The sequence below is a fragment of the Chiloscyllium punctatum genome, chromosome 6 (assembly GCF_047496795.1).
Source record: "Chiloscyllium punctatum isolate Juve2018m chromosome 6, sChiPun1.3, whole genome shotgun sequence".
NCBI lineage: Eukaryota > Metazoa > Chordata > Chondrichthyes > Orectolobiformes > Hemiscylliidae > Chiloscyllium > Chiloscyllium punctatum.
The window spans coordinates 84,669,340-84,684,984 of record NC_092744.1 but is presented as its reverse complement, the minus strand read 5'-3'; the positions used below and the strand labels follow the sequence as shown (position 1 = coordinate 84,684,984).

Below are 15,645 nucleotides of genomic sequence, written 5' to 3'. Positions count from 1 at the left end.
GAGGAGATAGGTTTAAGTTGAAAGGATAAAGATTTAAAAGGGACTTAAGGGTCAACTTGTTCACACAAAGGGTGATGCATGTATGGAATGAGCTGCCATAGGAAGTGGTGAAGGCTGGCGCAATTACAATATTTAAAAGGCATCTGGATGGGTACATGAATAGGAAGGTTTTAGAGGATATGGGCCAAGTACTGGCAAATGGGGTTAGATTAACGTAGGATATCTGGTCGATATGGACAAGCTGAACCGAAGGGTCTCTTTCCGTGCTGTACATCTCTATGACTCGATAACACATTGTCTACAAATACCATCTACAAAATTTGTGTTAATTGTTTAGTCACCCTGTCCAAGAGCTTTACAATATCAAGAGCCAATTATAACCCCTAATTGTGAAATTAGGCACAAGGGAACACTGCTACTAACTAGTACTGTGGGTGACAAATAAAGCGCTATCTTGAAATTAACAGGATAAAACATCAAACAATAAAACAAGAGACATGTGGGTGACTCAGAATGGAAACTATATCAGATCACTCAAGTCTGAAAAGTCAAAAATAAAGCAGTTGTAATGTTAAAAGATCAAATGGGAATATCTCTCTGGACATTAACGTGATATTAAAGAGTTAGATTGCAAAGCTGAACATTCTAGAAGTGGGTGGGGTGACATTGTCTCACTGATAGAATGCAGGAACGTGGATGACTATTCATTGAAATTCACACTTGATTGAGACACTTCATTTGCTACGACTCTCCCTACTACTGTCAAGTTAAACTCTCATTCAAACCTCAGCTCTTTACATAATCAACCTATTCACATCTATTATTCCCTCTAATTTTCTTAGCAGGTACATGGGCTTCCAGGACCTGTGTGTAGCAGCGACTTGTGTAAGCGGAGGTCAACATCAACACTCGCAGAATATCAGATGGGCTGCACACATGCACAGGTTAGTCAAAACCGTGGTTATGACACATCTGAAGCAGGTGGAACTTGAACTGGGATCTTCTGGTCTAAAGGAATAAGTTTAATTCTAGATTCTGTTTCTTATGGAACTTCACGCCCTCATTGCCAGGTCCAACAGTTGCTGCTAGGTGGCAGCATTGCTTCACGTAGACAGCGAGGCCACAGAAAGACTTTCAGGAATTTTACAATCACCCTGTTTGAACATTTCTGGACATGTGTGGCTTGAACCTGAGCCAGAGGGAGGCACAATATCAATATTAGAGTGCATCTCAAAAATACAACTCAGTTTTTAAAAAGATGAAATCTGCCATCATTGCACATGCATGTGCTGATCTGGAAGGGCAATAGGTACTGTCATGACACACAATTACACCAGGGGTCCCATCATCCCCCTCCTGCCTGTGTTTCAGTGAGGGGCTTAGATATTTCAATCAACCTGATCAAACATGTTAGAACACACATTCAGGGCAGGTGGGGTTTGAACCTGGACCTTCTCGTCCAGCAGTAGAGACACTACCGTTGCACCACAAAAGCGTTGTAAGAACTCAGCTTATTTTTAAATAGCTGATCACTAAATCACCCTTTTAACTGCATCAATTAATAAGAAGTGCCTGTCACCAGGGCAGTGGAACAATAACAAGGAAAAGCAAAGGTGGGAAAACAAGGGAGAGCGCAAGAATCCAGCTCTTTTTATCGTAATTCATCACCAAATCAAACGTTTGAAGAACTCCGTCTTTTTAAATTTTTTTTCATCGACCAGTTCAGAAAGGTTAGTGCACACCTAAGCATCCTGGTTCACTACCAATACAAAGTCCAATAAACATCATCTGTCTTTATTCAACTCTGGAGTTCTTCTGCTTCAGCCTTGGCGTAATGCTGCTGCAGTGGTAGGTCTCTGCCCCTGGATCTAGAGGCCTAGGTTCAAGTTCCATCTGCTCCAGAGGTGTGCAATACCATCACTAAACAGGTTAATTAGGAAATAGATTCTGTTTGAGCCTTAAAGGGACCTGCATTTCTAACACAGACACCTAAACTTCTTCTGTGTGATCATTATCTTTGGTGCAATTGCAAAAATCCTGAGGAAACGCGGACCAATGGTGATAGTTAGATTACGACAGCAATTAACTTGGACTGGCAGAGGGAAAAGAAACATGGTGAGAAAAACTGGCATCCAATTCAGAAAGTAGTGCTATGGTCTCTCACAGGTCATGGTCTTAGCCTTGTATAGGGAAGGAGACCTTAAGCAATTGCCCAGCTCAGAGTTACAGATCATTTTTTTAAAGATTAGATTACTTACAGTGTGGAAACAGGCCCTTCGGCCCAACAAGTCCACACTGACCCGCCGAAGCGTAACCCAACCATTCCCCTACATTTACCCCTTCACCTAACACTACGGGCAATTTAGCATGGCCAATTCACCTGACCTGCACATCTTTGGACTGTGGGAGGAAACCGGAGCACCCGGAGGAAACCCACGCAGACACAGAGAGAATGTGCAAACTCCACACAGTCGCCTGAGTCGGGAATTGAACCCGGGTCTCTGGCGCTGTGAGGCAGCAGTGCTAACCACTGTGCCACCGTGCCGCCCACTAAGTTGGAAACTTTCCTCCAAATACTCTAACCCAGCCAATCAAAATACTGAACTTGTAAAACAAGCAGCAAAGACATTCTCAAACATGTCTTCCAGCCAGTGTAAGAAGCAAAAGCAGGAGTCAAAACAAAATTGCTCTAAGCTAACAAACCTTAAATAACACATGTTATAATGTCAGAAACTGTACAGAAAAGGAGCTGCAAGCCATAAAGTAAAACAGAAAAGCAGAACTTTGAAGTACAGGATTGTAGTTCAAAAACAAAGATTCTGAACAATTATATTAACCCACTGCAGCAACTGAGCTTTTTAAATATTTGATTTGTAAATCAGACAGAAAATGCAATGTGTGAGCATTTCACTAGCCCTCCTTCTGCTGCACTAGTGATATGCAGTAATTAAAGTAGTCATTCTTCTTAACTCATTCACAGGATGTGGGTATCACTAACTTAGCCAGCATTTAAAACATTCCTAAACATGTCAACACTCACATGTACACTCTCTCGTTTGACAGTGAACAAAACAACACTCAGAACATAGGTACAAATTAATACCAACACGATCTACACTTGTGCAAATATCAATCTTACTATCTGTTGAACAATGTTCTTCATAGATCAGATGTGTCCACCTGGTATATGGAGAAACTTGAAGAGTTCAAAAGTAAGTTACTTGACCTTGTTAGGAAAAGATCAGGAACAGGCTCCCTGAAAACTGATAAGTGCAGTGGCAAACGAAAGGAAGGAAATGGTTGGCATCCATATTTTGCCTCCGTATTTACAATAGGAATATAGTATATACAAGGAATTCCAGGGAAAACAATTGTGAATCAAGATCAAGACCTCAAAATTAACGTCAGAAAAATAATGACATCTATTGGTTACAAATTTCAAAGACCAGATAGTTTCAATCTGTGTGTGTTAAGGAAATCAGGCAAAACATCACAGAAGTCCCAACTATAATCTCCCAAGGTGCTCAATTCAGAAGCTGTTCCTTTAAATTGGAAAAGTGCACATCGCTGTCCTATTTAACATGGGATGAAATTATGACCACAGTTGCCAAATTACAGGTGTCTGATTAAAAATAAAAATAAGGCACTTCAAAATTTCCAATTGATCAGACAGTTAGAATGGATTTGTTAAAGACAGGTCTTGCTTAAGTATTCCAGTAATTCTTTGATGCAAGTGGAAGACAGGAGAGAATGGATGATTCGTGGAAGATATTTGATAAAATCCATCATAAAAGATAGTCAGCTAAAACAGAAGCCCATGGAACTGAAAGCAAATGAACATTGTTGGAAATTAACTAGGTAACTCAGAAGGATAATAAGCATGTATTCTAATTAGTAAGATTGCGTTGAAACCTCAACTATTCGCCACACTTATTGATGACTTAAATGGTGGTGTGGACAGCCTTATATCCAATTTTGTTGCTGCCACAAAGCTAGATGGCATAACATTCCTAATGTTAATAGATTGACAACTGTGAAATTTTAAGCAAAGAGACTTCAATTGGTGACAGATTATGAGGTCACCCAGTGTGGGCTAGAAAGGATAGAATAGAGTCCTGTCTAAATGATGAAAAGCCAGAAATAGTGTAAGTCCAAAGAGGCTTATGGAGATGTGAATCATTCAAATGTTTCAGACAGGTAGGGAAAGTTATTAAAGTGGCTAGTGGAATGGTAGCCTTTATATCTTTAGGACTAGAAGAGAGGATTGAAATTACACTATGGCAATACATAGCTTTAGTTAGTCCACACCTGTAACAGTGTTACATTGTAAGCACATACTGGGGGAAAGATGTACTGGCCTTGGATGCAGTACAGCATACATTTACCATAATAATGCCTGGACACCAAGATTCAAATCAGGTGAGGTTATATGAAATAAGGTTGTATTTGTTTGAATTATGTTAAGGGAAGATTCCATCAAAATGTCTATAGCATCATCTCTTGTATAGTCTCAAAGGGTTAAATGGCCTAGTCTGGTACCCATGTTGTATGTGAAAGGAAATTCTTACAAGCTGGAGGTCTATCGAAAACATTTCTGTTCCTGGCGACATTAGAAAATTGGACTGTACCCTGGCAGGAGGTCAGAATCTCCAAATCTCCAGAAATGCGATCTTAATTTTAAAAAAACTGTTGCAAAGTATATATGAGAAAAGCAAGAACAGGCTCAGGTGAGGGGGCAGACCATATTGTACTATTTCCTCCCATTTCAAAGTCCTAACTTCAGACTGTTCATCAAATCTTTCATTCCAGAAAGTCAACATTTTTAATCTGCGCATTTTATATAACTGTCACAATATGCAAGAAATATCAATTTCATTCTTATTAAAAATAGCTCAAATTTGTTTCTTGCTGGTGTAATTACTAAAAAGACCACCCTTCATGGGTCAATATTCTGCAATTATCAAATATCAAATTTGGAACAATAGCATCAGCTATTGGTCTGCAATAGGTCTGCAACAGTTCGAGTTGAAGGCTAAACACCTTTTCAAAGGCAACCAATGATTAAAAAGTTGGCCTTGCCAGTGTCATCAGTATCTCAAGAGCTTGGGGCAGTACAGTGGCTCAGTGGTTAGCACTATTTCCACACAGTGCTAGGGGCCCAGGTTCAACTCCAGCCTCGAGAGACTGCCTGCGTACAGATTGCACATTCGCTACATGTCGGCAAGGGTTTCCTCTGGGTGTTCCAGCTTCCAAAGATTTGCAGGTAAGGTAGATTGGCCAATTAAATTGCCCCAATATCCAGAGCTGTGCAGGCTAGACTGTTAGCCATGGTAAATATAGGGATATGGGGAAAGGATAGAGGCTAAGTCTGGGTGTTATGCTCTTCAGAGAGTTTGTGCACTCTATGAGTCAAGTGGCCTCTTTCCACACTGCAGGGATTCTACGATTGCCAGGCCCCTGTGAATACTCCACCCCACCCTGGAATCAGCATGGTCAAGAAACAGAGTAGGAAAATCTTCGATTTGAATCAGGGATCAACTACGACTGTAATAAAGCTTTCCCCTAGGCCTCTCAGAGTTTACTGCAGGACAATACAAGCTAAGCAAGCTCGACGTTTACTTGAAAGATACATGACCTGATGTAGAACTGGCAGAGACAGGTCTTTCACTTTGTGCATTCGCCCATCTCTCTCTGTTCGCCTGTGGTTCTCCCCCTTCTCTTTCCCCGCGTCTGCATGCATGTCTGTGTATGTACAGTTTCTCATACAGATTTTGAGACCAGATCTTTATAATTTACTGGAACATTGATCAAGCAAACAAAATGTCATCATGGAGCGCATCTCAATGCAAGCAAACAGCTAATGAAGAATTCAATGTTTTTCTCAAAGTAAATCTAGATTTGCAGCCTTGTACTATTTTAATGTTGAGGGAAAAGCCTAATTGGATTGAGATGCTGCCTGCAAATTCCATTTTAAAATTCTGAAGCAAAGAACCCAGAGTTCATACTGGGGCCATGAATGAGACAAGAATATTATGAACATGAGAAACCAGCGTGTGATATCTGCAATTTCAGCTAATTGGTGAGAAACAACTGCAGAGCTTCATTTCAAGGAATAAGCTTTTCTATTCTACCACTCAGCAGCCAGCTTATTACTGGCACACAGTGTGAAGGAAAAGGTCGACCACCAGCACTGTTGTGAATGCTGTCAGACTGAACAAATGAGAAAAATAATTTTAATATGAGCCAGGAAATGTAAATAATTGTCATACTTCACTTGGTGTCAAATATTCAAATTTACAGTCACGCTTAACAGATATACAATTGGAGATGCACCTTTAGTTTATTACCCTACATGGAAAGATTGACAAAATCAAAGTACAGTTATAAATATTGGGTATTCACAAAAAGACAAGTAAAAGCGCATTTGAAATAGGACAATTAATGCAAACTGTTCATGCTGTTTAATACTAACCCTACATCAGTTCTTAAACATAACCGCCCTCCTTCATTGGCATCAGTTGCACCCCAAGCTAAAAAGAATAATGAGTATATATGCTCAAAACTGTAAACGCCCTATCATTCTTGCTTCAAATAACGTAAACTGTGTAAGCAAATTCACTCAAACACTGGAGAAAAGAAGGGATAGACATTTTTAATGTAATAAAAGTTTATAGATAATGTTGATGGAAGAAAATGACTTAAGGAAGAGCATTGAACAAGAAGCTGAAAGTACAAAAGTTAAAAGCTGAAAGCAGTATTAGAAAACAATAAAAAGCCCTCTATAAGCAAGTAATGATCAGGGACTTACTCCTAAACAAGGTTTATGATACAGCACCTTTGCAACGTAACTGTAGATTGCTAAGAAGGAATAGCCCAGCTTCCAAAATAGGAGTTAAGAACTGGTTGAAAAGTAAAGGATAGACAGATGGTGGTAAGTAAATATAATAACTAGACATGGAACCTAGTAAGCACAGTCTTCCTACACCGCAGACTACGGTCTCGTGATCTTTGTGAAACAAGTGGCCTGATGAAAACAGTTAAGCCAAAGTTAAAAATTTGACTTAAAGTCTTATCAAGTGTCAGTAGATTAGATTAGATTCCCTACAGTGTGGAAACAGATCCTTCGGCCCAACACTCCACACCAACCCTCCACCCAGACCCATTTCCCGACATTTACCCCTGACTAATGCACCCATTACTATAGGCAATTCAGCATAGCCAATTCACCTGACTTGCAGATCTTTTGGATGTGGGAGAAAACCGGAGCACCTGGAGGAAACCCACACAGACATGGGGATAATGTGCAAACTCCACAGAGACAGTCGCCCGAGGCAGGAATCGAACCTGGGTCCCTGGCGCTCTGAGGCAGCAGTGCAAACCACTGAGCCACCACGTCGCCCTAGTGTTTAGATGTTAGATGAACATGAAGGGGGCAGCTGAAATCTAACATGGACTGTGTGTGTTTCGGTACATGGATTAAGTATGCTGGATGTAAGTTTGTTTGCTGAACTGGAAGGTTAGTTTTCAGACATTTTGTCACCATACTGGATAACATCATTAGTGAGCCTCCAGTGAAGCACTGGTGTTAGTGACCCACTTTTTATTTATGTGTTTAGGTTTCCTTGGGTGGGTGATGACTCAAGGAAACCTAAATACATAAATAGAAAGTGGGTCACTAACACCAGTGCTTCACCAGAGGCTCACTAATGATGTTACCCAGTATGGTGACAAAATGTCTGAAAACAAACCTTCCAGTTCAGCAAACAAACTTACATCCAGAACCTCAACCTGAGCTACAAATCTGATTAAATATGCTGCTGAAGAGATGACAACAAGTGGATGCGCCCTGTCTTGGTGATCATTAGTGACACCTCTTGTTTGCAGTGCACAAACATTACTTGGATGTGGAGGAAAAGCAAAGCTGTCCAACTACCCCGATTGCAACAAACTAGATCATGGCAGATCACCATCACAGAACATACCAAAACAAAAAGACAGGCAGAACGACTGGGAAGTAATTTTTCCCAATCTTTCATAGCGTGTGAGCAGCTGTTACCTATGCTCCGGAGAAGGTAAGATCATCCCTCATCACAAAGGGGATCTAACCAGTGGGAATAGCAAGAAAATTGAAGGAACCTACAAGGGCTGTAATCAATACAGAAAATTGGCTGAGGTAATAAGCTAAATGATGGGAGGGACACTCTGAAAGAGAACGGCTTTTGACATACAATTTGCACTAATATCAACCCAGGTACTATTAATAGAACATAGAACAATACAGCGCAGTACAGGCCCTTTGGCCCTCAATGTTGTGCCGATCCAAGCCCACCTAACCTACACTAGCCCACTATCCTCCATATGCCTATCCAATGCCCGTTTAAATGCCCATAAAGAGGGAGAGTCCACCACTGCTACTGGCAGGGCATTCCATGAACTCACGACTCGCTGAGTAAAGAATCTACCCCTAACATCTGTCCTATACCTACCACCCCTGAATTTAAAGCTATGCCCCCTCGTAATAGCTGACTCCATACGTGGAAAAAGGTTCTCATGGTCAACTCTATCTAAACCCCTAGTCATCTTGTACACCTCTATCAAGTCACCCCTAAACCTTCTTTTCTCCAATGAAAACAACCCCAAGTGCCTCAGCCTTTCCTCATACGATCTTCCTACCATACCAGGCAGCATCCTGGTAAACCTCCTCTGCACCCGTTCCAGTGCCTCCACATCCTTCCTATAGTATGGCGACCAAAACTGCACACAATACTCCAGATGCGGCCGCACCAGAGTCTTATACAACTGCAACATGACCTCAGGACTCCGGAACTCAATTCCTCTACCAATAAAAGCCAGTACGCCATATGCCTTCTTCACCGCACTATTTACCTGGGTGGCAACTTTCAGAGATACTAATGTCTATGCACATCTTTACCACATTCTTAACAAATAACTAAGTAAACATTTAAAATGTAACTTGGCATTAATAGACTTATCTCAGAGGTTACATGGGAGACTGTCAAGTAATAAATCAATGTAAAGCTTTCAAATATATATTCAAAATACCTTTGATAAGGAGTAGTCTTAATCATACTCTCTCGCATGTAGTCAACAAGTTGCTTCTGTGTCCTTCCACTGTGGAGGAAAACACACAATATTAACCACGATATATTCAACACCACTCATTTCACGAGGATACTGGCTCAGCACACAGATAGTCATAGACTGACGTATAGCACAGAAATAGACCCTTCAGTCCAACTCTACATTAATCTAGTCCCATTTGCCCAGATCCATCTAAGCTCTTCTTATTCATGTACACATCCAGACGATTTTCAAGTGCTGTAATTGTACCAGTCTCCATTAGGGAGAAGGCCTGGTCTATTTATAAAATCACGAGGGGTGTGGATAGGATAAGTCCACCCTACAGCCTCCAAAGCTCCAGAGAAGACAGGCCCATCCTATTCAGCCTTTCCCTGTAACTCAAACTCTCCAACCCGGGCAACATCCTTGTAAATCTTTTCTGAACCCTTTCAAGTTTCACAACATCTTTCCGATAGGAAGGAGACCAGAATTGTATTCGATATTCCAAAAGTAGCTTAATGAATGTCTTGCAGAGCCACAACATGACCTCTCAACTCCTGTACTCAATACTCTCTCCAATAAAGGAAAGCATACTAAACGCCTTTTTCACTATCCTATTTATCCACCACTCCGCTGTCAAGGAACTATGAACCTGCACTCCAAGGTCTTTGTTCAGCAACACTCTCTAGGATATTACCATTAAGTGTATAGGTCATGTCCTGATTTGTCTTTCCAAATTGCTACACCTCACGTTTATCTAAATTAAACTCCATCTGCCACTCCTAGGCCCACTGGCCCATCTAATCAAGATCCTACTGCACTCTCAGGTAACTATCATCCACTGTCCACTACACCTCCAACTTTGGGGTCATCCTCAAACTTACTAACCATACCTCCTGACAGTTGAAAACACTGCCATGAATGGCCAGGACGTGACTTGAGTGACAGAGCAGTGATTATGCATACACTTCTAATCAGAAAAAGGGCCTGCTGATAGCAGGCAATCGAGAACTTCGCACAGTCAGCTAGGAGAGATCACATCCAGAGTGAGACACATGCCATGTAAGCATATAGTTTTGGAAATTTGAAGGCAAATGTGAGAATTCTTACAGTCTCTGACTTATGAGAGTCCAGGTTCTGTACTCATGATCCTGACACAGAAAATGTCATTGCAGAATAAAGCAATAAAAGTTCCTGTGAAATCTGCATACAATATTTAGATGTAACATTCACAATAATTTTTCTCATTTTTTGGTTCCATTGGATCAATTTTCTTGAAAAACAAGTGAAAACGTTCTGCATCAATGACCCTTTCTTTCTTGTTGAATAATTATTTAAAAGAAGCCTTCTTTTGATGTGGACAGTTGATGGGGAGAAATTAGGAAGGTCAGTCAGGATTAAGACATTTACCAAAGAGTAAGGAGATAGGAAGAGGATGAGAAACTATTTTTATGCTGTGAATGAATGTGTTCTATCTGAAAGGGTGGGTGACAGCAAATTCAACATTAACCTTTAAAAGGGAATTAAATGCATGCTTGAAAAGCAAACATTTGCAGGGTTGTTCTGATAAAAGGTCAATTCTGCTTCTCTTTCATCTGATGCTACTTGACCTGCTCGGTATTGCCAGTATTTTGTGCTTTGATTAACCAGCAAAGTTAAATTTAATAGTTTTGATGACATGATTTGGTAACACTTTCTGCTTCAAGCATGGTACTCAAACTCCAAGGTTATATATTAGGTGTAGAATAAAGTTACACTATTTTGATTCTGTAACTCTAACTGCAGGAGAGTATCTTTGTGTGGTCTAAAAAATTGCTATTTGAGTGCCAGCTATTTTATGCTGGGCCAATGTCACCTCGACAATGTCCTAATTAATCTGGCTAATGCACTTAAATCTTTGTCATTGTCAGTATTCATGGAATGTTGCATGATCCAGGATAGCATATCTTGTATAAGCTGTTAAATTTACACCAACTCATCTGTCTTCTCAGATGGGTGAGATAAAATCATCTAATGCTATTCAGAAAAGGCATTCCCTGTTTTCAGGCCAATATCTCCCCTGTAACCAATATCACTATTACCCAGCAATTAAACACATTGCTACTTATGGAGTCTTATTGTGCACATAGGGGCAGCATAGTGGCACAGTGGTTAGCATTGCTGCTTCTCAGTGCCAGGATCCTGGCTTCAATTCTACTCTCGGGCCACTATCTGCATAGAGTTTGTACGTTCGCCCCATGTCTACATGGGTTTCCTTCAGATGCTCCATTTTCCTTCCTTAATCCGAAGATGTGCAGGTTAGGTGGATTGGCCATGCTAAGTTGTCATTGGTGTCCAGGGAATTACAGGCTAGATGGATTGGCCATGGGTAATGCAGGGTTACAGGGATAGTGTATGGTGTGGGTGTGGATGGGGTGGCCTTCGGAGGGTCAGTATTGATTCGATGGGCTGAGTGGCCCGTTTCTGTAGTGCAGAGATAGGGACTAAGAGAATTTTTCCATTTCGCAACCAAAGTATGTCAAAAGAACGGAACTGGTCTTGAGTAATTTTGAAGAGACTGATGGCCTCAAAAATGATGGAGGAGTTGCCATTTTTTCCGGTGCTTGACTCAAACTATAAACAAAATGCACTGATCTCCAACTCAACCATCTGGATCTGTCTATATGTTGCCATTATTTGTTAGAATCACGTTCTGAAGTAAGGGTTACATCAATCCCACTGTACCACTGGGCTACATAAAATGATTGCCCCTAGTTTTTCATACATTTTAGGATTCAATGTGACCGAAATATGAATTGTGGCAGAACCTGCCTGATACCATTATATGTTAGCAGCAATAGTTGACCAATAGTTTTCACTTTTAAACAGTTAAATGAATAGTTCAGCTGCAACCCAGCAAACTGTCAATTCTATCTGCCAATTAAATGTAATTAACACCTACCTGTATCTGAAGGAGGAGCCCCTGCTGAATAGAACTGGCTTGGTCTTTGGTTTGGGTTGATCCATGAGTCTGAAAAAGCTGTGGTACTCAACACAGTTCTTCCAGAAGATCTTACACAGGTCACGATCAGCCAGCAGGAACTCCAAAGTATCCTGGTATGAATCCTGCAATTACAGAATCACAAATCGTGTTTAAAATGGCTCATGAAAGAGCTACCCAGCTAATGCCATTCTCCAGCCCTAACTCTATAGCGCTCAAAATTCATCCCTTTCAAATATACATCCAGCTGTCTTTTGAAACCTCTTACTCAGTCCACCTCCACCACTCTCCCAAGCAACACATCCCAAATCCTAACAATTCAGAGTACAGACGTTTCTCCTCATCTCACTCCTTTCCCTCTTGCTACGAAGCTTGAAATTGTGACGCCTAGACACTGATATACTACTGGAAACAATATCTCTCTTTAAAATTGCTCATAAATTTTGAATACCTCAATAAGATCACCCATCAGTCTTAAATTACTTTTCTTTCTAACTTATCACTCTTTCCGTTTAACTTCCATTCCGAATCGTTGCTGCACTTTCCCAAAACCCCCGCTTTCCTCCCACTTGCAACCCTCTCCCAACTCTTAGCATTTCCCTCTCACCACCCCTCTCCTGAATGCTCATTTGTGGAGAGTGGGGGTGAGGGAGTAGTGAGCAGGGGCAGCGGTTAGAATAGGATAGTAACCACGGCAGTTCAGCATTTCAAAAAAAACAGACTAAGAATCAGCAGTCACATTGCTTTGCTTGGCACATGCATATTAACTGCAACTAAAATGAAAATGGAATCAGCACAATTCATACAAGTTCTGCTCTGTTAAGTTAAAATATGATCTGCATTAAATAGGATCTTGGCAGCATGGTAGCTCAGTGGTTAGCACTGCAGCCTCACAGCACCAGGAATCCAAGTCAATTCCACCCTAGGGCAATTACGTAGAGTTTGCAAATGCTCTGTATCTGCGTGGGTTTCCTTTGACTGCTCTAGCTTCTTCCATTAGTCCAAAGATGTGCAAGTTAAGTGGCCATGCGAAATTGCTGACAGTATCCAGGAATATGCAGGCTCCATGGATTAGCCAAGAGAAATGCAGGGTTGTAGGGTTACAGGGATAGACTGGGGGTCTGGGTCTAGGTGGGATGTTCTTTGGGGGTCGGTGTGGACCCGATGGATTGAATGGCCTGCTTCCACACTGTAGGGATTCTATGAGTCTGTGAAAACCAGAATGCAGTAATAGAATGCACTTTATACATGGGATACCTGCATTTTAAAGATGCAATAACCTGAAGCTGAACAACTGCAACGGCAGGTGTCTGAAGTGTGAATTACCCAAAAAGTACTTGTGAGCATGTGCACTTCAGGAGGCTGGCATTTGCTCATGGTCTACAGCAACCTCAATTTTCAAGCTCCCTCTCACCACCCTCTTTACTTCTCTCTGCAACTTAGAAAAACCTTTCAAAATCTATCTTTTTAAACTTTTGTTCACCTCTCAAACTTCCTATTACTTTCACCAATGAACACAGGAGCTTTTCATCTTAAAGATGCACTAAACAATACACTTTTCCCAAAGCCTCAAAACTTACATGGACTTCTGGATGAAGCTTGATGAGGAACCTTTTTCTCTTGAAACTAAGTTTCCGGATCTTTGCCCAGTTGAAGGTGTTAATTTTTGTATTGCCCTGTAAAGGAGGAAGACAGAATAAAAAATGCTATGAATTTAAATCTTTAAGACTGTACGGATTTAATGGTGCAGCTTTCAGAGGCAGGTGCCCAAAAATCAAAATATCATCGTTATACATGCTATTCCAATGTCATATACCAACTGCCTGACAAAAGAGCAAACATCAACGTCACTCTTCACTGCACTCTAGATGACTCCCCTGTTCCGACTGAAAGGAATCAACTAGGGAAAAGTGCTAATTGATATCACTGCATAACAATAGTGGAATCTCTTCAAGAAACTGCGAAACTCAAACATATTCTTAGATGGTGAAAAGGTATTTCTAGAGCAATGTACAAGAGTGCTCAGAGCGAGCGTTAGAAAAAATTCACAGTAAAAGTGATACAATAGATTAGAAAACTGAATGAAAGAAGATTTAAAAGATCATTCAAAGGAAGGCAGCAAAAGGCTTAGAAACATAGAAAATAGGTACAGGTGTTGGCCATTCGGCCCTGAGCCTGCACCACCATTCCATATAATCATCGCTGATCATGCGATTTCAGTATCTCACTCCTGCTTTCTCTCTGTGCCCCTTGATCCTTTTAGCCTCAAGAGTCACGACCAGCTCCCTCTTGAGAAAATCTAATGAACTGGCCCCAACAGCTTTCTGTGACAGAGGATTCCACAGGTTCACAACTCAGTGAAGAAGTTTCTCATTGTAGTCCTGAATGGCTATGCCATCAGGATTTTGCATGTTTGTATGAGATTCCCTCTCATTCTTCTAAATTCCAGTGAGTACAAGCCCAGGCGATCCAGTCTTTCCTCATATGCCATCCTGGGAATCAGTCTGATCCGCAGTTAGTACTTTTTGTTTACCTCATAGCAAGATTGCAGGTGTAATAAACAGTCTCCTCGGATTGTGAACTCCTACATGTCTCAATGAGCTGTATGTTAATTTAAAGCTCTACCTGAAACACCAAAACTCCCATGTGGGCGACAGCCAGATTGATTTTAGTCCCTTCCCTGTCAGAGGCCGGATGAAACCGAATTCCAAACATCTCAAGTTTCCGTGCTATCTCTAATACTTGGAAATCTGATTCAGCTGGAGTCTGGCCTCTGGAAAACAGACAGAACACAGTTACAAAAAATACAGCACAGAGTAATTTGTTTCAGTGTATATACAGCAGCTTGTGAACTCTCTGGCTGCTGCAACTGGTGACCTGGAAAATCAGAAGGAAGTCTCATACACAAGGGACATTGCAAAGGTAAATTATACAGACCTAAGAAGTCAGAATACGATCAGGAAACCAACTATCCCAAAGACTCAATAATTAAGTAACTCATCTGTTTCATAAGCTTTACAAATGAGTCAGTTTTTAAACTTGACATTTTTCTTACAAAATGTCACATCAGGTCGAAGCAGATTTAATACCATTTACATTATCTACCTCAGCCTTCACATTATGGCAAGGTGTTGAGTGGGGCCAGACAGTATCCATAGCAGATTGCATCCCTTTCAGAAGTTCTGCTTCTCATGAACAATACGTACAATGTTGGCCAGGTCCAAACATTTGCATTATGACAAGCAATCCTTCTAATGCACAAATTCGCAACTGATTAGACATAACAACTTGACAGACTAACTTACATCAATTTGTTTTCTCCAATTAATGTTTCTCTTTTCATAAAAGTGGTGATTCCCAAAATGACAGCATAACAATATGACAGTAAATCTCTTGACTGGATATTCTGTCAACAATCTGTTAAACGAACCTTGGGAAATCGTTCCACTTTGCAAGCATTTTTTACAGTTCTGAAATTTCTGTACGAAATTCTGGCCTTCTGCGGTGAGGTGCCTAGTTTAATTCAGAAATCTCCTCAAGCAGCAGACCTAAATTTTCTACTTTCAAGTCAATTGCCATGATAT

The 15,645-nt window shown here is 40.9% G+C and overlaps 1 protein-coding gene across 7 annotated transcripts in view; it reads right to left on the bottom strand.

Moving 5' to 3' along the window:
• Positions 1–15,645, bottom strand: part of farp2 (FERM, RhoGEF and pleckstrin domain protein 2) — a 178,206-nt gene that overhangs the window by 77,810 nt on the left and 84,751 nt on the right. For all 7 annotated transcript variants that reach the window (XM_072573162.1, XM_072573165.1, XM_072573164.1 and 4 more), the window contains 4 exons: positions 14,687–14,834; positions 13,642–13,737; positions 12,023–12,186; positions 9,064–9,132 (listed from right to left, as the gene is read on the bottom strand). In XM_072573162.1, the coding sequence (XP_072429263.1) occupies positions 9,064–9,132; positions 12,023–12,186; positions 13,642–13,737; positions 14,687–14,834 (477 nt within the window). The remainder of the gene's footprint in view (positions 1–9,063; positions 9,133–12,022; positions 12,187–13,641; positions 13,738–14,686; positions 14,835–15,645) is intronic.